At 45.8% G+C, this 26,699-nt stretch overlaps 1 protein-coding gene across 1 annotated transcript; it reads right to left on the bottom strand.

Moving 5' to 3' along the window:
* Window positions 1-440: 440 nt before the first annotated feature.
* Window positions 441-24,776, bottom strand: EIF3L (eukaryotic translation initiation factor 3 subunit L). Its single transcript, XM_008544361.2, has 13 exons — window positions 24,373-24,776; window positions 23,781-23,829; window positions 22,665-22,875; window positions 19,228-19,307; window positions 16,835-16,896; window positions 13,881-13,950; window positions 13,595-13,668; window positions 9,796-9,967; window positions 7,473-7,627; window positions 6,551-6,721; window positions 5,243-5,740; window positions 1,532-1,612; window positions 441-660 (listed from the first exon to the last, which is right to left on the bottom strand). The coding sequence occupies exons 1-13, from the start codon at window positions 24,403-24,405 to the stop codon at window positions 622-624; spliced, it is 1,695 nt and encodes a 564-aa protein (XP_008542583.1). The 5' UTR covers window positions 24,406-24,776; the 3' UTR covers window positions 441-621.
* Window positions 24,777-26,699: the final 1,923 nt, after the last annotated feature.

The following is a 26,699-nucleotide window of genomic DNA, read 5'->3' as shown; positions in this document are numbered from 1 at the left end:
AAAGTGGTAGCTTGGAGTCAATTCTTGGCTTTTTTAACTACATGACCTTGATCAAGTCACTTAACTCCCTGAGTCCGTTTCCTCATCAACGAAACAGGGATACTACTGCTACACCGGATTAGTGAGGTGTAAGCGGCGCACGTGGACGGCTCTCGGCACAGCTCCTAGGAGGGGTCTGCAGCAGCTCCTCCCCAAGGCCCAGCACTTCCAACGAAGACGCGTGCAAACGACAGCAGGTCACCGAGAGTCACAGGACTCTTGCGAGGTGCAAACGCGATACTGAACGTCCCGTAGGCCACAACGCGCTTCATGAATACAGGCATTAAAGAACTCTTAAACACCAGAAACCGATGCATCAGGAGAAAGAATCACGACACACGGGAAATTACACACTGCTGTCCTCATCCACAGATGCTCCCCAACAATAATGAGACGACAACTCTGGCTCCCAAGAGCCTTTACTGAGACGTATTTAAAACATTTCAGTCCGAGATACAAACAAACTTCAGCTCAGTTGACCCGCTGATAGATGAGCTGGGTAAAGGCTTCACGGTGGTAAAAACACTCCCCACCTACAGTGACATCAAAATAGGTTCCCGTCTAACGCAAGGGTGAACATACTCAGGGTCTCTGTCCCATCTTCTTCAGGGTTCGATTGAGCTAGAAGAGAAAGAAAAGCAAAGTTACAGATGGGGTTTTCACAAAATCTTCTCCTGTGGTGTGCATGATCACCAGCTCGACTCCCGGGCAGCCTGACGTCAGGGAGGAGAGTCTCTGATGTGGCCCGAGTGTCCACTGTGTGCGTAAAGACCAGGTTAGCTCCTCCACCCGTCACTCATACGGCCCCTACAACTCACGCAGATTGTTCTCCCACCTGCCCTTCACACTCAACACACACACACTCCACACTGCCCCACCCACGTTACAGACAGGAAAGGGACTCCGAGTGGCTAGACTTGCCAGGGCTGTATTATTATCCCACAGGAGGAGCCTGGTGGCACGGGCCACAGCATAGCAGTGACCTCTGCTGGAGGACTCAAAACACCAAGACACAATGGCTCCAGCTACAGCCACAAAGAAACCCACACGCTGTGTGTTCGGCCTCACACACAAGACCTCTCCTAGGGCAAGATGCGGACTGCACCGAGTCTGTCAAAGCAGAACTTCCTGTCCTCTGCCTGCAGGAACTGGCTGGACCTGTCTAAGTTGGAGAATAACTGCCAAATGGGGAGCGATGGCTAAGAGCAGGCAGCAAATCCACCCATATTAGGAAATACCAGGGAGGGAGAGGAGAGCTGGCCACCCGCAGAGGGAGATCTTGGAAAGAGATGCTCCCCAGAAGGCTGACACAGCAACTCCAACAGGCCCGACCCACTCCCCAACCCCAAGCAGCCAGCCAGTCTAGCTCAGAAACTCAAAGGGCCAATTTCAGGCTTTCTTGAAAACAGATGAGAAATAAAAAATTTAAAACTCCCCACCCAGTTCCCAACCTCTGTCCCCAGCCCACACACCACTCTCTCAGTCCTCTCACCTCCTCAAATTTGTGAATCTGCCGGATGAAGAAATCCCCATAGCGCCTGGCAACCTTGGTGTCTGCGATGTGGATCATGTCCTGTGGGAAAAGCAGAGTCAGAGAAGTGAGGCAAAACCACTACGGACCTGCAAATCACCAGGAAGCCAAGTGCTAGCTACACCCCTACAGTGCTTTAACGGGGGTGGGGGGCAGACGCTGGAAGAGCATTACCAGTTAATTTCTTCTTTTCTAGATGGCTGATTTTTATTTTCTTCTTGTTAACTCATTTACTTTTATTCTCCAGTCTTTTGAATGAACACGAATCTTTTGCAATAAACATTTAAAATAGCATTTCATTGTCATACACTGTTGATAAGAGTGCAAAGTAATCCAGATTTTTACATTTTAGTTTTTTGCCCAAAATCTTTCGTTGAACACTGCTTCACTTGTAAACTCCTACATACTCTAGGTTAAGATTCCAGAACTTTCTGAATCTCTTTGACAGGCTTTTTTCAAGTCAAGGATGAAAAAAGAAAAGCCAAAAAAACCGTAAAGCAGCATTTTGCCAAAGATGAACCAGAACCAATAAGAGGAACAATGATTAAAAAAAACACATGTAATCAAAACCTTTTCGATCTAAGTCATATTACTAATATTTTAACATATTAATTTAACCTGAATATAACCTCATAACAAAATTTTTCTTTTAGTAAGCAAATTGCTAATTCTTGAGAAGTGTTTTATCAAAGACTATCCAGAGAGTCAGGACTCGTGCAGCTGGGTCACTAGGTGAGGACAGAGGGCGTGCAGGTTTGTACGCCAAAGGACGAGCGTATGTCAGGCCCTGAGAAGCAGCTCAAAAGGAATTTAGGTCTTTCCCCTGAGACTGCAGGGGAGACAGTTTTGATTTTTAAAAGCATGATTTTAAACAACATTGAAAAACTGCCACTACTGACGTGTTTCTACTTTCGGTGAGTCTCTGAGCTACGTTCTGCCAAACAGGAAGTCTTCCAAAAGCCATAAACTCCAAATGAGAGCATTCGGTTTAGCAGGATGAGCTTTCAAAAACAAAGTACCCAACCTGGCCGAGCAATCCCACAACCAGGTGTGCACTCGAGAGGATGCTCACATGAAACCCTGCACGCAAATGTTCACAGCAGTGTCATCCACAACAGCCCAAAGCTGAAAACAGCTCAGCTGTCCATCGACTGGGCAACGAATGGATAAACAAAATGTGGTGTATCCATACAGTGGAACGCTCTTCAGCCGCAAAGAAGAGAGTCCTGACACATGCTACGACCTGGATGAAACTTGAAAACATGCACAATGAAGGAAGTCAAACACAAAAGGCCACACAGTTTATGGTTCCATTTCTATGAAATGTCAAGGATAAACCAATCTACAGAGACGGAAAGCAGGTGAGTGGTCTGCCAGGGACTGGGAGAACGCGGGGACTCGGAACGACTGCTGATGGGTAGGCAGTTTCTTTCTGTTGTAGAATTAGATGTGGAGGTGGTGGCACAACGTTGTGAATATACTCATCACGGAATTGTACCCTTCGAAATGGGGAGGTTTATGTTATGCAAAGTATATCTAAAAAAACAGTCAGAAAGGTATTATGTTTAGACCAACACACTTCCTGAAAACAACTACAAATGCAGGATAATTTTTTAAAATCTCCTTATGGCATCAAGGGGTGAAAAGAGAAGGAAGAACTGTTTAAGAGAAAACAGAAACCATTCTAAGCAAAGCACAGAAGCCTCCTCTGCCCTGAGGGCATTTGCTAATTCTGGGAAACTTGGGCAGCGGGGACAAACCCAGGCCAGCCTAACAGAAGACCCTCCTTGTAATGCTGGGATCTTCAAGGGCTGAACCCTCAAGCTAAAGGTGAGCCAGAAGTGAACTGCCATCCAACTCCTGACATCAGGCAAAGGTTGCCAAGTGGAACAGGGATAGAAAAGAAAAAAGAGACCCATCCCCAAGACCTCAGAAACACAAGGCAACTCTTCTGACAATCCGTTGCCTGGGCTTGTTGGCTGGCTGGTCCAGGGACCTCACAGGCTGTGAGCTGCATCGCTGGTGGTCCCAGACCAATAATATCACCAGGCACCTTGCAAGGCAAAAGTTCCGTTCTAGAGGAACAAGGAATGAATCTCCATCCTAGGCTTCAAAGAACGCCAACAGTGTCTCAGGAACAATGAACCATGAGTAGTAAAAGATAACCAAGCACAAGGAAACGCTGCACCATGAGTGAAAAAAAATTACAGCAAGCAAGAAATAGAGCTGAAGAGATTAGAGATAGAATGATTGATCAAATGAAAATGATCCATAATGGAGGAGACAAAACAATGGAAGAAGGATTTAAGAGACATGGAGGACAGAGTGAGGTCTACCAAAAACTCCAGAATGCGGAGAATAGAGCAGAAATAATATCTAAGAGATACTAAGAATATTCTAGAAGAGATGAAAGATTCAGTCTGTTGATTTTAACAGACTGTTGTGAGTCCACATCAGGGTTCCAAATATGTCTGAATAGAACGTTTTCTTTACTTGTGAGTGTATGCACGTGGGCGAAACAAAGAGGGGACATGGTATTTCATGGAAAGAACGATTCTAGGAGTCCAGCATATTTTAAGTTTGAAAAAACTCACTAAGAAAACAAAACGACTTAGTTCTTTAAAAAACCTCATTAAGAGACTAAAATGTCCAACTTGAAATTAAAGTCCAACAGTGAAAATCAACACCTCCTCAAGCCCACCTCTCCTCCTGAGAGAAAACCACTATATTGCTTGCGCATCCTTCCAGAAATAACTGTGCATGTAGAACAACATATGAATGGATCTCTTAAAAAAAAAGAAACCTTATTTGAACCATTGACAGCCACTCTATAAAACCATATGTGTACTTCTGCAATAGGCAAAACCACCCAAATGTCCATCAACATAAGAACGGAAAAACTGCGGTCAATAACTGCGGGAGAAGTTGGACTATCACAGAGCAATAAGCACGAAGTGAGTAATACACCTGACAATGCTGGACGGCGACTTTCTCAATATAACGCGGAGCAAAAGACGACAGACACAAAAAGAGCACAAACTGATAATTCCGTCAAATGAAGCTCAAACCAGGAAGCACTAACCTAGGGTGGCACAGGTCAGGACAACGGCTTCCCACTCGCTAAAGTACTTCCAACAGTCTACAAAGCACCCCCCCCCCCCCCCACTTCTCCAACCTCATCTCCTGCCACAGCCTCCACTCTCAGGCTACTCCAGCCACACTGCAACTGTCCCTCAAACACACTGCACTTGCTCCTGCCCCAGGGCCTTTGCTCTGACTGCTCCCTCTGCCTGGAATGCTCTTCCCCCGATAACTGCTTGGCTAATTTCCTGACCTCCTTCAAGTCTCGGCTTAAATTTCACTTTCTCCACAAAGCCTATCCTGAGCATCTTACCTAGTACTGAGACCTGCGCCTTCCACCACCACTACCCTCACCCTGTAGCACTTGGCAACTTCTAACGTACCACGTGATTTGCTTAATTATAATGTTTACTGCCTATTCTTTTTTACAGTAGAATATCAGCACAAGGGCAGAAATCTTTGTTGGTCTTATTCACTGATGTATCCCAAATGCCCAGAACAGGGACTGGAAGACAGTGGCGCTTAAGAAACATTTCGTGCTGAACAGGTAACAGAGTGCCCCAGAGAACCGAGCTCGGGGGGCAGCCATACCTTATCGATGTAGAAGTCAACCTCGGAGGCTGACTGGAACTCGCCGTCGAGGGCAGAGATGCCACTGGTCCACACCAGGTTCTTCATCTTGTGTTTGAAAACAAGCAGCTGGATGCGGAACTCCTGCTCGGTGAGGTCTAGGAAGCCGGCCAGCTTGGCCACGGGCATGGTGGTGTAGAGCTTGAGGAAGCTGCGGATGGTCGAGAGCTGGGCCTGCTGCTGCACTTCATCAGAAAACACCTTCAGCTGCTGCAGGAAGGGCTCCTTGTGGTAGTTGGGGTGCACGTTGTCGTAGTTGGGCACTACAGGCGACAGGAATTTGGGGCAGGAGTAGCTGAAAAGCTCCTCATAGACCTGCGGGTCACCTTTCTGCATGCGTAGCATCTTGTCGCCGTATTTCTCCCGCAGCTGGAGGTGAATGCTCTCGTCTATACGCATGGGGTACATGGTGAGGGCGATGGCCAGCAGCGCGTGCATCTGCTCATTCTGCTTGTTAATCTGGGGGCGGGGGAGAGAGATGGGTGCAGGGTCAAACGCAACCGGCCTTCTGAGGTCCCCACTGCCAACACCGCCCCACCATCCTCCCAGGTACACTCTGCACAGATCTTAGATCTCTCCCTTTGTCCTACACCAGCCAGTTAACTTTCCCAATGTCTCTCCCAATCCTTCCTCTAGCTCTACTCAACTTCTGGCCTAGTTCCAGGTCCTCCTGAGTTGTCTCCTGGATTCTTTACTGGTACCTCTGTCTCAGTCTCTCCAGTTCATCCCACACAGCACTGGCAGGTCAATCCTCCTAAACTGGTTATGATCAAGTCACCAAGAAACCTCTGATGGCACCTCAGTGCCTACAGAACAAAGGCTAAGTACCTTATCCAGGTAATGAAGCTTACCCCAGAATCGACTAGTCTCCTGCCCTCTGGCCAAAATGGCTTACTGTGCTGCTGCATCACCGTAGTTCCACGTCCCAACGCCTTCGCGCTGCCTGAACACCTCCTCCCAATTCTCCGCGCACCTTACACTCAGCTCAGCTAAACACCCACAGCCCAGTGAACACTCAACAAATCATTGCTGGATAAATAAATGTAGGCACTCTTGGGGGATAAAAGTGAAACAAAAGGCACTGTCCTCATTGTCAAGCTGTCAACAATCTGAGGTAACACACATAACTAAAAACACTCTTAAGAGTAAGCGAGTCATTAAGAAATCACGGTGTTGAAAAAACACACAAAACAGCAAAATTTTGGACGGTGTTTACCAAAAACTGTTGTCCTAGGTGTCAAGGGCTCAGCTGGTCAGAAGCCCCCTTACCATCTCATACTTGTACGTGGTCCTCTGGAACATGCTCTTGGTCCTCTGGATGTAGAGGAGGATGTTTGCAAAGACGCGGATGGCATCCTGATAGCGACGCATCATCAAATACGCAAAACCAACGTAATAGTACGTGGTGACCTGGCACTCGGGCACACGGGAATACATGCTCTGCGGAAGGAGGTGGGAGAAGCATCCATGAGTCCCAAGACCAACTCATCCCAGATAGGATCTGAAAGTCAGCAGGGCCTGGCGTCAGCGGAGGTGGAGGCGCTGCAGAGGCCCTGAAACACCCGGAGGAAGCCCTGGCTCTGGAGTCAGAGGCTCTGAGTGCAAATCGTGAGTTACGTGACCTGAGGCCTCCATTTTCTTAGCTGTAAGAGAAAGGGACTGGACCAGGAGGGGCTAAAATCTCTCAGCTCTAAAACCTTCTACATCTCGTTTTTGTATTCTTCCTTGCTTTCTTTCTACTCCTTGCTTTTTCAAATAAGCACTATAAAGGAATGGAGAGAGAAGACAGAAAGACAGACAGACACACATCAAATAAAAAGGTACCGACTTTTCTGTGGCGAGGAAAAACCACCACAGCTAGTCATAGCATGGCCATCTTAGAATGAAGTCTTCTCTTAATTCTTTAGGACTAGTGAAACCTGAAGAGTGAAACATGCCGTTATCGTCTGTTTGGAAGAGAACCAAACGATTGCTGAATATGCTAAGTGTTATTAAGCAGCAGAGAGAAACTACCTTGTCCAGGTTCAGACTTTCACGGCAATGCTTTCCCCAGTTCTTTTCTCAACTTTCACCTGGCCTGGGGAAGGGTCCCCCTCCTCCTTCCTGAAGTTTGTCCTGAGAGATCAGAGGTTCTCTAGAAGCAGACAGACTTTCTGGCTCCGGGAAGGTGGGCGGGGGAACCGGTAATTACCTTCTTGTTCAGTTCAATGTTCTCCAGCACCTTGATGGCCTGGTAGTAATCGCCCAACAGGGAGTGCAGACGCAGAAGCCCCACCAGGCTGAAGTAGCCAAGCATCTTGTAGAGGGAGTGCCGTCCATACTCCCCAGCCACACTCTCGGGGTCACCTGAGAGAGATAGACAGTGAATGCTCAGCTGCGGCAGGGGAAGGCAGGCAAGCCCGGCCCTGAAACGTCATTCAGCAAGCTCTTCCCCTGCCACCAGCCTCCAAAGCTTCCTTCCTGCAACAACTCTGCCTTGGAAAGAAGAGGAAACAGCATGCCTGGCCTTACGCAAATCTTAAATTTACCAATAGTTGCGCAGAGGATGACAGCTTTTTGCTGGGGGGAGAGGGGGTTGTGATATAAAAAAATTTTTTATATTTTCAAGTACATGCGGAAGCCTTCCGGTTTGAAGCTGATTTGGCCTGAGCTTTATTTAAATGAAGAAGCCTAACTTACGACCTGTCACACACTGTCCGTCTGCTTCAACTACGGCAGAGAATGTACCCTCTGAAGATGGGACCACTGCCCTGCCTATGGCGCCAGGATCACATGAAGGAACGCTGTGCGTGTGTCAGTCTGACGACCATCTCCCTGAAGGAAAGTGTCCGTCACGCTGGCTGGATCTGTGCTCTGAAATGGTAGACAGCTGTGCTGAAAACTGCTCTTCTCCGGAGAGCTCTTCCCTCATGAAGGCTGACTCCTGGGCTACGGTCCTTTCCTTTGCAATACAATGATCACTGGGGTCGACATTTCCAACACACTTGAGAATACTAGAGCCCCTCTTATCAGTAACGGTTACTCATCAAGGCCCCGCCTTTCAGGAAATTCATGAAATCAAAGCTGTTTTCCTAATAACATTAAGATGCTATTTGCTTTTCTCACTGAGTTGACATTTGCCCTAATGATGCAAAAACAATGCTGGGCAAAACTACTGGCAACTTAGCATAACTCGGGCAGTGCCATCAAACTGTACTAGCAGTTATTGTATTCTTAACCACCACACACTTGCAGCGAAAGAACCAGCCACTTTCCCCACAAAACAATATTTTTACCTGAATGACTGACACACAAATGATGGTTATTTAGATTTGAGTATTAAGCAGACATTTTCTCACAAATCAACTAAGTGAGCCTGTTACACTTCAATGAAGAAAACTGCTATTTGCTGCCAATGAAAATTTGAGCTTTTAAGCAAAAATCAGAATTTTATAAAACATATATCTGCCACTATGAGCTCAACAGCTTCCAAATAAAGACTTATCTGACGAGGCTGATGGCAAAAATAACAGAAGTGGTTTTTAAAAACTGTAGATAAAAAAAAAACTTCAAAAAAAGTAAATAAAAAATTTAAAAAAGTAAAAACTGTATAATAAAAATGTGTCAATATTTAGAAAATCTTTATAACTCGGTGAACCAGTATTTTACAAAATCATGCATGGGTAGAAGACGCATTCAGGCTGCAGGACAGACCAATCAACTTTAATGCAGTCACGGGCCGCATGACGACGTCTCAATCAACGGTGGACCACGTATCCGGCGGTGGTCCCATAAGACCAGCACCATAAGGCCTAGGAGTGTGGCAGGCTATAGCATCTGGGTTTGTCTACGCACACCTGATGACGTCACACCACGACGACGTGGCCTAACGACGCATTTCTCACAGAAGGTACTCCTGTCATTAAGCAGTGTGTGACCGTTGAACACAGCAGAAGTTCACTGATGAGGTTTCAGATTCCTCACTGCAACCACCCTGCACGAAACTACCACTTGTCAAGCTCTGATGTGCTATCAAAGGAGAACATGGCACTACCTGAAAAGGCTGGTAAGATGCTCCTCCCTTTCCCAGCTTAGTACCTGAGGCCACATGTCCCTCACGTACGTCAACCAAAGCAGAATGTTTCAACTGACTGAGGGCAGCAGCAGCAGGAGAACCCAGCTCTCTTTCAAGAAACTGGACGCTAAAGAGATCTGCAAAAACACCACTCTTCTCACTGAAAAATTTGTTACACAAACTTTGTGATTTTCAGTCTTTTAAAAGTGTAACATGGTCCTGACACCCAGAAGTTTGAGAAGTGCTTATCTAAACAAAGGCCCTGGAGACACAGTAGAAATGTTTACACATGCAGATCGCAGAAATGCTGGATCAGCCTGTCAGCCAACAGACCGTCAGGGCCAGGAGCCCCCGACAGCAGCCCCGGCTACCGCTCACGGCCAACACCACAGAGGAGCAGCCTGAGAGGACGACTCCCGCAGCCTCTGTCCACCTGGAACAGACGGCAAGCAGCACTCACCTCCACTTGTGTACACCTCCAACTGCCGGTTGATGTTGGACTTGTCTACGAGGGAATGAAGGACATTGAGGACACTGTGAACATTCCAGATTTTGGGATTGGAACGAAGAAAGTCAATCTCCTCCTCTGACTTCTTGGCGGTCTTACAGCGGTACTGACTAAATGACTGGAACTGTTGAGGGAGAAGGCAAAGATGCAGCAGATGCAAAACTCAGTGCCAGCCCAAGCGCACAACCCCGAAGATGAGGCGATGCCCGGGGCTCTGGACCAGAGAAGGTGAAAGTGAGACTACTAGTTCTCATGCTAAATCGTTCTATGCACTACTTGTTTTTTCACAGCTATCTTTGATTAAGCTGTGAATTTTGTTCATTACTGAATATGTTACTCATTCCACAGCTAAGTAAAAAATCTCTAAGATGAGAGGTAGTTTTTGAAAACAACAGTCAATTTGGAGTCAAATACAGCCTAAAGTCACTTAATGTCTCTGGGCTTCACAATGCAGTCAACTTGGCCACCAGAATCAGGTGGCTGTAACAAATCTGTTCATACTGGCCTTGCCGTGCCACGGTCAGGATTATGAATGATGACACGGTGGAGATGGCATCTTGCTTACCAGAGCTGCCCATCAATTCACCTGGGACAGAAACCCAGTCTGAGTCACCTCTGTGCCAACCACAGCCTGGGCAAGTGGAAGGCACATATGGGGACATAACACAGGTATTTTTGGAGGACAGTGGTTTTATCTGGGACCAGAATCAAGCCAGCCCCATCATTCACCCAAAGAGCGCAAGAGACCTACTTACCTACCTACTCAGTCAGAATTTTTAAAAGTTCCTTCGTTGATTCTGGTGCGCATGCAGGTTTGAAAAGCAGTGACCCAGAAATCTCAATCCTAAACGACCTAAGATTGCTCTTCAACTCTAAAATAGCCTCTTCCTCTAAGAGTGCAAGAGAAAAAGTTTCCAAATTGACAGGGAACAAAGAATAGTATCCAGAATACAGACGGAATTCTCATAAGTCAATAAGATAAGATAATTCAATAGAAAAACGGACAAAGGATACTGATGATCATTTCAAAGAAAAAAAGGACTGGTCACTTAACAGGGAAAACGCTCAATTTCTTCAGATATCAGAAAAATGCAAATTAAAATGAGATTATCATTTTTTTTAAGAAAGCTATTTTTTATTTATTTTATTGATTTTAAAATTTTTCCTTCTTGTCCCCAAAGCCCCCCAGTACATAGTTGTGTATTTCAGTTGTGGGTCCTTCTAGTCATGGCACGTGGGATGCCACCCGAGCACAGCCTGATGAACAGTGTTAGGTCCACGCCCAGGATCCGAACCTGCGAAACCCTGGGCCACCAAAGCGGAGCACGCAAACTTAACCACTCAGCCACAGGGCCGGCCCCAAGATTACCACTGCTTAAATTAGACACACCGATAACATCTAGCATAGAGAACTTGCTATCAAATGCTGATGGTAATAGCATAATTTGATACAGCCTTTTTGAAAGGGGAATATATTACTATATGTTAAAATTCAAAGTGATTGAAATGTTCTGTATCTTGCGTGTGGTGGTGTATACATTTGTCAAATCTCATCAACTATACACTTAAAATCTATATATTTTATTATTTGCTAATTATGACTCTATAAAGCTATTTTAAAAAATTTTAGAGCCAGCCCTAACAGCCTAGCGGTGAAAGTTCAATGCTCTGTCTGCTTCAGTGGCCCAGGATTGCTTCCTGGTCATGGAACCACACCACCTGTCTATCAGTTGCCATGTTGTGGCAGTAGCTCACATAGAAAAACTAGAAGGACTTACAACTAGGATATACAACCATGCACTGTCGCTTTGGGGAGGAAAACAAAGATTAAAATAACTGTAAAAACCAAAGATCTTTCCACCAACAATTCCAGTGATTGCTAGAGACAGACCTATGCATAACACACACAAGGAAATCCACTAGGCAGAAAGAGCAAGAAAGAGCAAGGCAGATTCTCTGTGTAGAAGTTGTAAGTGTTCCAAGTCATAACCAGTGACAATACAGTACGATACCACTTTTTAAATGATGTGTTTTTATATGTACACACTTATGTAAATGCCTGAGAAACATTAATGTGGTGCCTATCTTTCCAGACAATAATCGATGCCTCTGCAAAGGCAAGGCAAGAAGACGTTTTTACTTTATCTGCAGTTTGAAAAAGAAAAAATCTTTCATCAGTAATAACACATTCATAAATTACTTGTATCAAAAATAAATGAAAGAGTAGCGGGAAAGAGGCTGCCCTCCCTCCCTCGCATCTACCTGGGCAGGAGGAATCATGCCCAGCCCTCGCTGGTCAGTCTTTCTTGGAAGTGGGAGCACTCTAAGCCCCTTAAGAAGGGAGCAGCAGCTAAACCCAGGGGATTAATGATTATCTTAAGAAGGATGATCCTCCTCGACTTGCTCTGAGTCCATGAGACTGCCAATCTCCTAAAACAAGAGGCTGACACAACCCAAGGAGCCAGAGGGGCAGACAAGGCCAGTGTGGTTTGCCGCCTTCGCTGCACAAAGGCAGTGAAGCGTCATCTTGAGCAGGAAGCCTCTTTCAAAAAGAACCCAGGAAGGTTTTCTCAGCTCACTAATCACAATTATCAGCACTTCGTATTCACAAAGTCTCTCTGGTCCACGGACCTCAAAGTTTTATTCAGAAACTGATTTCTCCTGAAATACCCACAGAGAGCTAGACCATCTCCGTAAAACACAGGGAAAGTGAACTTTTCCAAATTCAATCATTTTATGTTTTTTAGTCTATATTATATTTTTAAAGAGTAAAACTGGGCTAAAAGAAAGTGGAGACGAATGATGATGACAGTGACCTCATGAACACCAGGCATCCCCCGTGCAGCCCCGTGGCAGGCACTGCACTAAGCACTCCATGCGCAGCGCCCCAGTGCTCCTCCCAGGACTCCGCTGCAGAGGAACCAAGGCCCAGTGTGGTGAAGCAACTCGCCCTAGGCCAGGGATAGCGGACAGCAAGAGGACATGCACCCCCAGGCCCCAACTGCTGCATTTTTACATCTAGCACGGTTCACAGTGGAAACCCCAGCAGCACTCTGCAGTAGGTGACATTTCCGTTCTGACAGTAACAGCTGTTTCACTCTGATCTAGCACATACTCAAGGAACCACTATCACCATCGAGACACAGAACATTTGTTTTGTAGGTGAGGAAAGTGAGGCTCGGAAAGCTTCAATACATGTCACTGTTACAGAGCTGCCAGGTGGCAGCCCCCACACCAGCACCCACTTCTGACTGACTCCAAAGCCTATGAGGCCTGCTTCTCCCTGCCAGACCATCTCTCCAGGTCAAGTAAGAACTTGGTGAGAGCCCGAAGTTCTACTCTCCTCACTTCCAAGTTCCTATCTGGAGCTCTTAAGCCTCACTGGCTCTTCAGAAAACCATGACTTGGGAGTCCTCCACCATGGGACATTTCACACTACGATGGACACATTTTTATACCATATATCTTTTTGGTTTTTGGTAAGGAAGACTGTCCCTGAGCTAACATCTGCACCAATCCTCCTCTATTTTCTATATGGGACGCCACTACAGCATGTCTCGGTGAGGCATGTGTAGGTCTGCGCCCAGAACTGGAACCTGTGAACCCCGGGCCACTGAAGCAGAGCGCACAAACTTAACCACTATGCCACGGGGCAGCCCCTCCGTGCATCTTTGTAACAACACAAACAATGGTAACAACCGCTCCTAGTTTGGACCAGTTATTTCAGATTAGGCCAAGGCTGGTCAGATACCTGATAGATGAACTCATCGATGATATCCCAGAGCCACTGGTTGGGCAGTTCAAGGGGAGCAGGACCATCAGCATCTGTGCAAGAGATCACAGTAAAGCTAAACTCAAAGCAGGGAGTGTGCCCGTTCAGTAAGGTGTAGAACACCTTTTCTAGTTTCCCTCTTAAGGACTATGAATCACAAGACTTCCCCTCTTCCCACCTGCACATTAAAATTCTGCTAAAAAGAGCTGGAGGCCAGTACTACACCTCATGACAACCTCACCCCTCGGCCAAACCTCAGACTCACTAAGAATGTAGTTGAAGAGATTGCAGTAGTTGTAATAGGATTCAAACCTCTGTTCCAAGGAGGGTCCTCCCTGTAAAGAGAACAGTAACATCAGGACACAGATACTCAACTTCAATGTATTTTTACGGTGACAGATGGTAAGTAGACTTATCATGCTGATCATTTCATAATGTATATAAATATCAAATTACTATGATGCACACCAGAAACTAAGGATATGTTATGTCAATTATCCTTTAACTAAAACAAAAAGGTGTTTTATTCATGGCCTAACATGACTAGTGAAAATAAATACATGAGTCGATCTCTGCTCTCTCCTTAGTATGCAAAGAGCATCAAGTGAGAGGAAGGACAGTAAGTGCTACAGCAGCTCAAAAGGGCACTGAACACCCCCCCACAACAGTCAGGTTTTAGGGCAACAACCTTAACCGACAGTCAGAGAACAGCCATGCAGGGCTGGTGAAGCAGAGGAGAGGCGGGAAGCTGTTTCAGGAAGACAGTACTGATGAAGGCAGAGAGCTGAAAGCACGGCGCTTAAAGGTTGCAGGGTGAGAGCAGACAACACTACACTGGGCTACAGTGGACACGAACAGCCTGGAACGCAGAGGTCTTTCAGTGCCAAACGACATTCCAGTCCAGGGCGTCCGGAAACCCACCATCACTTGTTTTTGTAAATAAAAAGCTTAACTTGGACACAGCCATGCATACTCACTTTCTATGGCTGCTATATGGGCACAGCTGAATAGATTCGATAGAGACCATTCCGGCCCTCACAGCCAAAAATACTTACAACCTGGCCCTTTACACAGAAGGATGCTGAGCCCCAATCTAAACTGTATGTTGCTGGCACCTGAAAATCACTGCAGGTTTCTGAGCTGGGGAACAACATGACAAGTGGTGTATCTGTGATGGAACAGAAAGAACAGTGCTTCGGAGTTTTAGCCCCACAGCTTACTAACTGTGGGGTTCTGAAAAGATATTTAATCCCTTTGTAAAATGAGACTATGCAGATTCAATGCCTAATATAGAAAATGCTCTTTCGATGAAAAATCTACCCCTCTCCCCGCCCCTGCCCAGGGTTTTAAAATTCATTGTGTATATGAAAGTACCCCCAAAGTAGCTGGCAAAGAGTTTAAGGGATCAATAAACTTGTGCTGAATCTTCATGCACAGACCAGAGGGAAAATGAGAGGAAGCAGCTACCCTGAAGGCTCTGATGCCGTGGCCTTCGCAAAGCAGCCATGTTACACAGGCTGCCAGATTCTTGGCCTAGCCCACAAAGCACCTGAGCCACGGCACTAACGGCAGGAGGGAACCTTTACTTTCTATCAGCCAAGGCAGTCAGAGCTCTCACTGGGATGCCAGAAACACATGGCCCCCTGCATTTAGCAACAGGAACTCCTCCAGCTACCACCACCGATGATGGTTCCTATGCCAAGGCAGGAGCTCTAATCAGGTCAAGTGGTCCTCAGGAGACGAGAGGTGAGTAACTGTGAGAAGCTGGGACCTTCGTAAGTGGAACACTCTTAAGGCGACATTGTGGGGCCAGTTTCCTTCATGTACACATGCACACACAAGCTCCAACAATTAATGTGTCTCCGTCAAGGATCAGGCACCAGATTACAGCAGTGAACAAGATCAAGTCCATGCCCTGGGGGAGATCACCGTCTAGTGGGGGAGGCAAACAAAACCAAAGAAATAAGTAACACACTGGATAGTGCTATGTGCTCTGAAGTGCCACAGAGCATGGCAAGGAGCCCAAGGAAGGAGAAAGCTGTGGGAAAAGAGACTGAGAAGGGAGGCAGGGGCCAGATCAAGCAGGACCATGACTAAGACTTGGGATTTTATTCTAAGTATGACGGGAAGTCTTGATAGGACTGTGAGGAAAGGAGCGACTTGATGAGACTACGTTTCACAAAGCTCATGCTAGTCCCTAGGTTGAGATTAATCTTAACTGGACAAGAGTGAAAACTCAGACCAGGTGAGTGGCTACGCAGTAGTTCAGGCAAGAGATGATGATGCCTCGAAGTGGCATAGCAGCAAGAGAAATGTCAAGAATGACACCAAGGTTTTCAGCCCAAGTAACTGAGTGAATGGTGGTGTCATTTAGTGAGATGAAGAACAGGTTTAGAGGGAAAATAAGAGTTCCGTTTTGGGCATATTAAACTAGAGATGACTATCAGACAACCAAGAGGAGATGCTGAGCAGGCAAGTGGATATACAAGTCTGGATTTGGAGAAATTGGGCCTAAAGATAGAGATTATGAAGTCACTGGTGTATATAAATAGTACAGATGGTATCTTACGAGATTTAGGGCACTCTAAAATTTAGAAATCAGGAAGAGAATAATTGAGCAAATGCCCGAAGTTGGAGGAATGTGGTAGAAAGAACAACGGTGTCACAATAAGACAGGCCTGGGTCCAAGGAGTTTTGCCACCTGCTGGTTGAATTTGAGAAAAACCAACCCTTTGCACGTCGGTTTGCCTGCTTTGCAGGATCACTGTAAGGATCAGAGATGTGTAGATGTGTGCCAAGTGCCCAGCTTTGCGTTCGGCACATCGTGACAGATTTATGCACAGTTCAGAGGGCAGGAGGCTCAAGAGCAATGCACTGAAGGAAGAAGCAAGGGCACCGCAGGCAGAGGCAGAGGAAGGTGCTTGGGAACACACTATCGGGATGGTGGCCTGCAACCCAGTGCACGTGGTAAGGGCCCAGTCAAGAACTGTGGGGACAGAGAGATTAAAAAGGAGAGACATGCCATGCAGTGTTACTGTTTGTCTGGAACAGATATCCAGCTTTCTGGGTTCGATCATTCCCTCTGTCATTTCTTAAAAGAACGCTCAGAAAACACGCCAACCACTCTTGGGCACCGAACCAATATAAACGAACGACTGTGTTCCAGGGACAAAAATAGCAGAGAGTTTAAAAAACTGACAGCAACATTTAGATACTCACACTGACTTTGGCATATATGTGCCTGTAGTATAATTCTTTGTACAAAATCAGGAAGACAGCATCTGAAAGAGATGGCAGAGGAGTGCTTTAGCAATCCACAAAACTAGCGTCTTCTGGAAGTTTTAGCCCTTTGAGGAGAGTTGAAGGGATAAATGTGATTTCAGAGACTAAACAACATCTAAACTCCAATGCTTACACCCCAAGAATACACGCAACAAGAAAATTCATTTCTCACTTTACTCTGTCAACCTCATCTTAATCTCATTCAGACCCATTTCCCTTCGCCATTTAGAGACTCTTGCCACATATCTGCTTAAATAAACCAGCACATAAATAGTAATAGCTCCATAGAAGGCAATATGACACTATCTATCAAAATTGCAAATACATGGATATCTTGGACTTAGAAATCCTATTTTAAGGAATTTAGCCCAATAATACAAGTGTTAAAAAGAAAGGAGGGGAAAAAAAGGCATCTCTTTGGGTACTGATGTTATGCAGAAAAGAGTTAACAAAGCAGGCCTGAGACTGCTATCCTTGGAAAGGCCTGCTAGTAAAGTGGGTCCCTGTCTGGCATCTGGGAACCTAGATTCCAGGAGGGCTCCCACCACCCTGATAAGGGTGTTCTGCTGTGCCTAAACTGTGTGTGCAAATGTGGTTTAGGCTGAACACCCGCTTTCCTTTCTGGGAATCTGGAATTTCGGTGCATGCTAGGCAGAGGGTGCGCCTAGATCACCAGCCGCCAACCCCGTGGACACAGAGTCGGTAATAAGCTTCTCTGGTAGACAATTTTGCACACATGTTGCCACAATTCCTTGCCCGAGGCATTAAGTGCAACCCGTGAGCCTCCACGGGAGAGGACTGTTGTAAACTTGCGCCTGCTTCCCTCTGGATTTCACTGCAGGCGCTTTTTCCCTCTGCTGATTTTGCTCTGTATTCTTTTGCTGTAAACGCTCACAACTGTGGGTACAACTAGACGCTGAGTCCTATGAGTCCTCTTAGCAAACCATCAAACCTGGGGGTGGCCTTAGGAATCCTGGAGATGCACAATACTCTCCAAAAATATAATAAATTTTAAAAATGGAAAGAAAGGGGCAATTAGTCTATGTAAAAAAGGAACAAAAGAGTCATTCCTATTTGCTTACATATGCATAGAGAATAATGGGAAGGATAAACAAGAAAATGGTAACACTAGACGGCTCCAGAGAGAAACTGAAGACCTGTTGAAGCAAGTGGGGAGGGCATCTTCTACCAAATCTCCTTTTATACGGAGTCCTGTGAATCCCCACCTGTGCCAAAATACGTCTTATGGAACTCCTGTTGTTCTTAACATACACAATATTACATTCTTTACAGGCAAACAGGCTCTATAATATAGGCTCTATATTAAACACAGAATAAAGTCTGAGCAACATAACATTTCTTTCAGAAATTCTAAACCTACGTAATGATGATGATACTGATAATAAAGTAATAAGTGTGCAAAAATGTTGGCTAGGGGGCCAGCCCCATGGCCGAGTGGTTAAGTTCATGCGCTCCGCTTCAGCAGCCCAGGGTTCACCAGTTCAGATCCTGGGTGCGGACCTACACACTGCTTAGCAAGCCATGCTGTGGTGGCATCCCACATAGAAGAACCAGAATGACTTACAACTAGGACCTACAACCAAGTACTAGAGCTTTGGGGAGAAGAAACAGAAACAAAAAACTACATCAAAAAAAAATGTTAGCTATAGCAAAAGATTCATACATTTAAAACTACAAAACACTGTTGAAAGAAACTGAGGACCTAAATAAATGGGAAGACATCCTGTGTCCATGGATTGGACTTAATGTTGTTAGGATGGCAATAGTCCCCCAAATTCGTCTTCAAATTAACACAATCCCTATCAAAATCCCAGCTGGCTTCTTTGCAGAAATTGACAAGCTGATCCCTTACACTCACATGATAACCAATTTCGACAAGGTGCCAAGACAATTCAATGGGAAAGGATTGATCTTTTCAAAAACTGTGCTGGGAGAGCTGGATATCCACATACAAAAGGATGAAGTTGGATCCTCCTACTTCACAGCATATATAACAGATCCCAGCAGAAAGGGAAAGCTGGGAGGAGGTTAGAGAGCCCATTCCAGAGTGACCATAACCACCCCCAAATCACAGAGGGAGTGGAAACAAATCAGGACCAAGATCTCGATTTCTGCTTTCGTCACGTGAGAGATCTGTCCTCTTCAATGATTCAGCCTTCATTCAACAAGTTATTTACTAAGGATTTACTACATACCAAGCCCTGGAGAAATAAAAGGGTGAACGAAACAGACACAGATCACCAAGCTTTCCATGATGCCCTGTCACAGGATCCCATCCAGCACACAGGACACAAAGAGCTCACACCTACCGTTGCCAACCTGTGGAGCAATGGCTTCAGCCTCAGGCCAAGGTGTATTCTTGAAGAATCTTTCTGTCAGCTTGGTCCAGCTGAAAACCAAGAAGAAAAATTCTAGAACTCCAAAAGAGGAAGGACCAGAGGAAAGCAACCCTCACATTTTACAGAGAAGGACTCAGGCTCAGAAAGGAGAAGATGTCACAGAAACAGAGCCAAGGTCAGAGCCTTCCAAGTCTACAACTTTCCTCAACCCAACTCTGTACCTCAGACAACCTTTCTTAATACGTAGAACACTCCTTTTCTCTCAGTTAAGCGCCCACCAAGCTCTTCAGGATCGTCCCCTGCCCTGTATCATGGACTCCAACCATATTTAACAGCTTGCTGTCCCCAGATTTGAGAACTACTTTTTAGACACTCCCACCCCTCTCCCTTAGCAGTCCTGTGGCCACTTGCTGGAGCTCTGTGCCTACACCTCCTCTCCAAACACGGACACGCAATCAGTGTGTTGTCTCATGCCACAACGGACCTAGGGCATCCAACCCAAATGCTGCTGCCCAAGATGCTGCCCAACCTTGCAAGAGGTTTCTGTTCCTTTCAACCTCCCCACTCTCCAAGCCCCACCTTCCCCTCCTCTTCGGCTCTCAGTGCAGCATGGAAAATGCTCAAGTCCCCCTTCAACATACAGAACAGAAAGTGTCTCAAGGAGCCCATGAGTCCTCTACACTTACCAATTCCCTTTCCTCAACCCCCATTTCTTGCCTCAGCGTCACCTGGCTTCTGCCTCTACCACTCCACTGAAACTGACCTTGCTGAGGTTACCAAGGACCTTCTAAAACACCAAATTCAACCAGCGCCTTTCTCATCTCCACCTTGCTGGACAGCTAATATCTGCTGACCATTCCCTTCCTCAAAGTCTCTTCCCTCTGCTTTCTGTGACCCTTCTTTCTGCTGATTTACTGCCTATTTTTCTGAGACTTCTCTTTGCTCATTTACACTTTCTGCTGTCTCCTTTACTGTTTCCTCCTTCGTTGCCCACAGCCCCACAGGAACGTATTTCCCAAGATGCCAGCCGTTCTCACCCACATTCTCCTAGGGACACATCTACCACAAGCCTGGCTTCGACTGCTGTCTCTATCCGCCTGCACTGTCCAATACAGTAGCCATGGCCCACATGTGACTAAACAACCGAGTTTCATATTTTAGGTAATTTTAATTAAATTTAAAAAACAATACTTAACTCAGTTATTGGAAAACTTTAAAGTATATTTGGAACAAATCGGGTATATGAATCTACTTTTCCAATTGTAAATGTTATGAAACCTAAAAAGATCAAGTATTTCTCGTGCACACAAACTAAGATGTGCTATAAACGTAAGATATGGGATTGAAAAGGCTTACTACAAAGAGAAAGTAAAATATCTCATTAATAGTTTAATACTGGGGCTGGCCCAGTGGCGCAGCAGTTAAGTTCACACGTTCTGCTTCAGGGGCCCAGGGTTCGCCAGTTCGGATGCCGGGTGCAGACATGGCACCGTTTGGCACACCATGCTGTGGTAGGCGTCCCACATATAAAGTGGAGGAAGGTGGGCACGGATGTTAGCTCAGGGCCAGACTTCCTCAGCAAAAAGAGGAGAACTGGTAGCAGATGTTAGCTCAGGGCTAATCTTCCTCCAAAAAATAAAGTTTAATACTCATTATACGCAGAAATATTTTAGATATATTGGATTAAATAAACCGTTAAAATTAATTTCACCTGCTATGCTTTCAAAACTGTAGCTGATGAAAAAATCCTAATTACATCAGGTAAGCATTATTTCTATTGGACAGCACTGCTCTATATACTTCTAACCAGAAAGACCTGGGGGATGAAGGAAACACAGGACAGGGGTTAACTCCTAGTCACTGACCCAACAAGCCTTTAGCTATTTGCTATTTGTAGAAATTCTACTTCTTTGGTGAAGTCTTTCCTGACTATCTCAACCCTGACTGGCCTGTCCCTTCTCTAATGCCCATTTTACAAGGGCAGTCCCCTCAAAACAAGAAGCAACCACTCAAAGCTTAGCTCACCCTGTTATGCACTGAAAAGCTGTAGAGCACAGTCCAGAAATGAGGCTCCAGTGTCAGACTGTGCAGGTTCAAAACTCAGCACACCCACTTAACTAGCTCTGTGACCCATCCTTTCTGTGCCTTGTTTCTTCATCTGTAAAATGAGGAAAACAGGGGCCGCCCCATGGCTGAGTGGTTAAGTTCGCACGCTCCACTTCAGCAGCCCAGGGTTTCAGTGGTTCAGATCCTGGGCACGGACATGGCACCGCTCATTAAGCCATGTTGGGGCGGCGTCCCACATGCCACAACTAGAAGGACCCACAACTAAAATATATAACTATGTATTGGGGGGGATTTGGGGAGAAAAAGTAGGGTAAAAGAAAAAAAAAGAAGATTGGCAACAGTTGTTAGCACAAGTGCCAATCTTTACAAAACAGAGGAACACACTAGTACAGTAGTCCCCCCTTATCCGCAGGGGGTATGTTCCAAGATTCCCAGCAGATGCCTGAAACCGCAGACAGCACCAACCCGATGTATACTGTACTTTTTTCCTACATATGCCTACCTATGATAAAGTCTGCTTTACATATTAGGCACATTAAGAGATTAACGATGAGAACAAGAATAAAACAGAAAAATTCTAACAATACACTGTAATAAAATTTACTATAGATCTTAGCAACCTCAGTATACGAGTTTTTTTCTTTCCTCAAATCCAGAACTTTTGTACTTTCACTTAAAGCACTTCACGGCTTCTCTTTGGCACATCTGGATTGCCAACATCACTACTCTTGCATTTTGGGGCCATTAAGTAAAACAGGAGTTAACTGAATACAAGTACTGTAATAAGAAAACTACGAAGTAACTAACAGGCAGGTAGCATATACAACGTGGATACACTGGACAAAGGGACGATTCGCGTCCCAGGAGGGAGAGTGCGAGATTTCATCAAGCTACTCGGAATGGCATGCAATTTTAAACTTATGAATTGTTTATTTCTGGAGTTTTCCATCTAATGTTCTGGGGCCACAGCTGACTGCAGGTAACTGAAACCACAAAAAAGGAAACCGTGGATAAGGGGAGGCTACTGTACCTACTTCATAGGGTTACTGTGAAAAGTAAACGAGAAAATACGGGAAAAGCAACCTAAACATTGTCTGGTATATACTGATTATACACACTAATTGCCATTGTAATTATTGATACTGACATTATCTTAGGCCTTGTACACGTTCTGGGGATACAGAGACCAACAAAATAGCACGTCCCTAGCCCCAAGGAATGACAGAAAACCCTTGGGCACTCTCTTTACAGAAAAATGATTAAACATCACCCCTTTTTAGGGGCAGCATCACTAAGCCAGTTCCACCCAAAAAGAGGTTATTTCAGCCAGCAGCTAGTACCTGTTTTCATAGATGTCCTGGATCTCATACACTTTCTGGTCAATGACATCACTGGAGACACGACTGGCCTGTAGCTCATACACCTTCTGGTCAATCAAATCCGAGACGGTTTTGTGGAAATACTGGATGAAGTTTTTGATCACTTCGGGGATCACCTGATAGGTCTGCTGTTCATACTGACGTTCGTAAGCCAGATCCTGCTTTGGGTCTCCTAGAGGTTGGATACGATACCTTACAACGTGCTTTCAAACCCAGATGGATGACGTAGGAAAAGGGCAATCCCATCCCCCAAACTAAAGTCTATAAAATCGGATATAATTCTGTTTTAAACACTCAGAGATGTATCCTCCTCAAGTCACTCCCAACCTCATCACCTTTCTTTAGAACATTTACCACTACTCAAAGTTATTTGTTTACTTCTTATGTTTCCCCAACAAGAATCTAAAGTCTACGAGGGCAAGAACCTTGTCTATCTTGTACCCTCAGAACCTAAAATAGTTAGGGTACGTCAGAAGAGAGAGGAAGACTGGAAGACCGTGGGAAGGGGGAGTAAGTAGGAGGCACTTAATACTTTTTGAATGAATGATTGCCATTTTCTACCTCTATGACCCAATGCAAGTTACTAAACTTCTCTGTGTTCACTTTTCTCATCTGTAAAATGGACATCACATTAATTTACGTACTTTATAGAACTGTTGTAAGGACTAAATGCAATACTTCACACAAAGCGCCCAGCACAGTGCAAGTGCTAAGTCAAGCCATGTCCCTATGACATTTCAGGAAACCTCAAATACCTTCCAAAGAGAGTCCATTTGGACTTGGTTTGAATCACTTTAATTTTTCACAACAAGCTTTTCTTCTTCGGCTAATAGCTTAAATAAGAAAACCACAGCCAGGATAGCAACCCCTCTCTTCTGAGACTTTGAGGTGGACCATGAAAAAGGCCTGGTTTATTAGGCTCTATATCACCCTTCTGCAGAGAGCTAATAACCAACTCCAAACATGGACCATCAAGAAGCAGTTTTAAACAGGTGCGCGTCAGAGCTGTTCCAAGACATTAACAAAGGTGCCAGTCCCTACAAGTGCCCAGCTAGCCAGCCAAGCCAGTGGTCTCACCTGTATGCATATCATAGTCGCCCGGGTAAGCATAAGGATCATAGGCAGCCTGTTAACGAAAGAGACAAAGACAATAAAAGTCACCAAATCGTGAATCCAAAACGCTCTTTCTAGGGCCTATGTGCCAAGCAGGTTACTGAAGATACAAAAATGGGTAAGACACAGTCCCTGCCTTTGAGGACCTCACACGCCTGCAAGAAAAGGAAAAACAAACAATGACAACACAACGTTACGGGTGCAATAAGGTAAGCAAAGCACGAGGGGCCGTGGGAATCAGCGGGGTTTGACCAGACGGAGCCCAGACCACGAGAAGAGCTCAGTTACAGAAACACAGAACCCCATAACCAGCTTCCGTCCCGGGTCCTGGGAAAGGAGAGGACGAGGGGACCGGCGCCGCGAAGTGGGCGGGCAGAGACAAGACTGACGAGGAGCCGGCAGCAGCACGCGGGCCGCGCAGGCGGGGAGGCGGACCGGACCTGGTCGGCCCGCCGGGGCTCCCAGGGAGGCCCGGACACCGGCTCGCCGCGGAGCCCAGCATCCAGAGAGCCCTGCCCCCACCGCGGAGCCCAGCACACCCTTAGGCCCAGGTTACCTCGGACTCGTAGTCATCAGCCGGATAAGACATGGCTGCAGCGCTCGCGAACACCGCGGCAGAGACCGAAGGGACCGCCCCGCCCCTGTGTCGTGAGGCCGGAAGTTCAGCCCCACCAAGGCCTGCCGGGAAACCGGAAGCCCTTCCAGGGCCGCCGGCAATCTCAGACAGCCACGTTAGGAAGGACAAAAACGACGAACACCTAAACTTTTCTTCCCTTTTCAAATAGGGACTTTGCCTGGAAGGTGACTCTACAGTACTTGCGTAAGTTCAGAAGTAAAGACATGAAATAGTTCGGCATAATAAAGGATGGGCAGAGTAAGAGAAACCAGAAGTAGTGCCACACAAAAGATGGCTGACAACTTTCTCGAGTCCACTTCTCGCGTGAAGGGAAATTCAGCTATGCAGGGGCCTGATGTTGGATTTAGATGTAAGCGGCTTGCCTGCGGCGAGAAATGTCTTCAAACGTTCTGGCCTCAAAAGACTAAACTTACTGGCGTAAAAGTTGAGACTCAGTCCCATGCAGTGAGACGGCATTGAGAAAAGGCGCCTCCCGACTTTGGACATTAAGGTTGGAGCAGGCAATGATGTGGCCAGCTGTGGTGTGAGGCCCTGTTGGGAGTCCTGGGACCCAGCCGTAAGGCCGTGAGCGTCCAGCCTCTGGGTGGTGTTCGGAATCCTCTGTGGTGTGGGTTCGCGTCCCGGGGACTCGCTGGAGTTAGGGACGGGGTTACAAAACAAACCAACACAAACTCGTATGTGGTCAAGGGCCTTAGTTTAGGCGTCTTCCCCTCCACAACACCTATTGGAAATCTGGGTTCCAGTCCTTCTTGCTCTGCCACTGACTTGCTGTGTGACCAGGAGCGTGTCTCACGGTCTCTAGGCCCCATCCTCCGCCAACTCTTGTCACACAGCCTTCCTTGCTTTTCCCAGCGAGGCACACTCCGCCTGCTTGGGGCTTTTGCATTCACATTTACCTGATCTAGATTCTAGAATGCAGATGTTCCAGATAGCCACAAGGCTGGCTCCATCACCCCCTTCAGTTGTTTATTCTGATGCCAGCGACTCAGAGCATCCTACACTTTTAGAATTGCAACGTCCCGCCCCAACTCCATGTGCCGCATTTTTACTTTGCCTTCCGCCTTTGCATCATCACGGAAAAGTGAGACCAAAAGTAAAACTTGAGTTCGTGGAACTAAAGCTTGCGTTTAGGGCCCCTCGATTCCCTGGGATTCTTCCATGGCTCAAGGAGGGCCCCCAGCAATGCGCTCACATGGTCCTATGTTTCTGTAAAATTTGCGAAAGTAATATTTTTACTGCAGTCGCTTAAAACCGCTCTCTCTACTTAGACTTCCCCTCTGTCATGCTTCCTCTTGTGTTTAATGGCGCTTGAGATCCAGCTACAGGAAATCCAGTTGGGAACATTTGAGTTCAGTAGAATATATTTATGCCATACTCTTGGGAGTATAGCTAAGTTATTGCTGGCCTTCTGAGTGTAGCTATACCTCCCATCCACTGTGATGAGTGAGTGTCCTCAATGAAAGGAGTATTTAAGGTGAATCAGAGTACTAGAAAGCTTGAAATTTTACAGTTCATATGTGACAAAAATTTGATACAGGTTGCCCCCAACTTTGACAAAATTCTCAAAATGTTCATGACAAGGGGCCACCTGGTGGCGCAGCGGTTAAGTTCGCACATTCCGCTTTGACAGCCCGAGGTTTACCGCTTCAGATCCTGGGTGTGGACATGGCACTGCCTGGTAAAGCCATGCTGTAGTAGGTGTCCCACATATAAAGTAGAGGAAGATGGGCATAGATGTTAGCTCAGGGCCAGTCTTCCTCAGCAAAAAGAGGAGGATTGGCAGTAGTTGGCTCAGGGCTAATCTTCCTCAAAAGAAAAAAAAATGTTCATGACATTACTAAAAAGGAATTGTGAAATTGGAAGTTTTTCAAAATTATCCATAAAAAATTTGATGGAACAAGCTAGAGGAAAGGCTAAATTTTCTTTCCATTCTCATTATGAAAAATGATGATATAAAATTGTTGGCATATAAAGAGGCGATCAAAGCATATTCCGCCTAAAAAAGAAAAATTATTATAGGGGTGTTTAAGAAAATTAACAAATATATTTCTTTTCTGGATTTTGTTGATGTTTGTATTGTCAGCTTTTAAAAATTACAAATTGCAATTTGTAATTGCATGATTTCTCCCACAATTTGTGTTGTGATTTCTGGTTCTGAATAAATATTTTCTTTCCTGCCTAGTTTCTGTCTTGCAATTTTCTAGTCTTTATTCTTCATGTAAGCTTCAGTCACCAGAAACATGGAT

This window comes from Equus przewalskii, chromosome 29 (assembly GCF_037783145.1).
Source record: "Equus przewalskii isolate Varuska chromosome 29, EquPr2, whole genome shotgun sequence".
NCBI classification, from domain to species: Eukaryota; Metazoa; Chordata; class Mammalia; order Perissodactyla; family Equidae; genus Equus; species Equus przewalskii.
The sequence above is the reverse complement of the archived record's forward strand: the minus strand, read 5'-3'. Positions and strand labels throughout refer to the sequence as shown.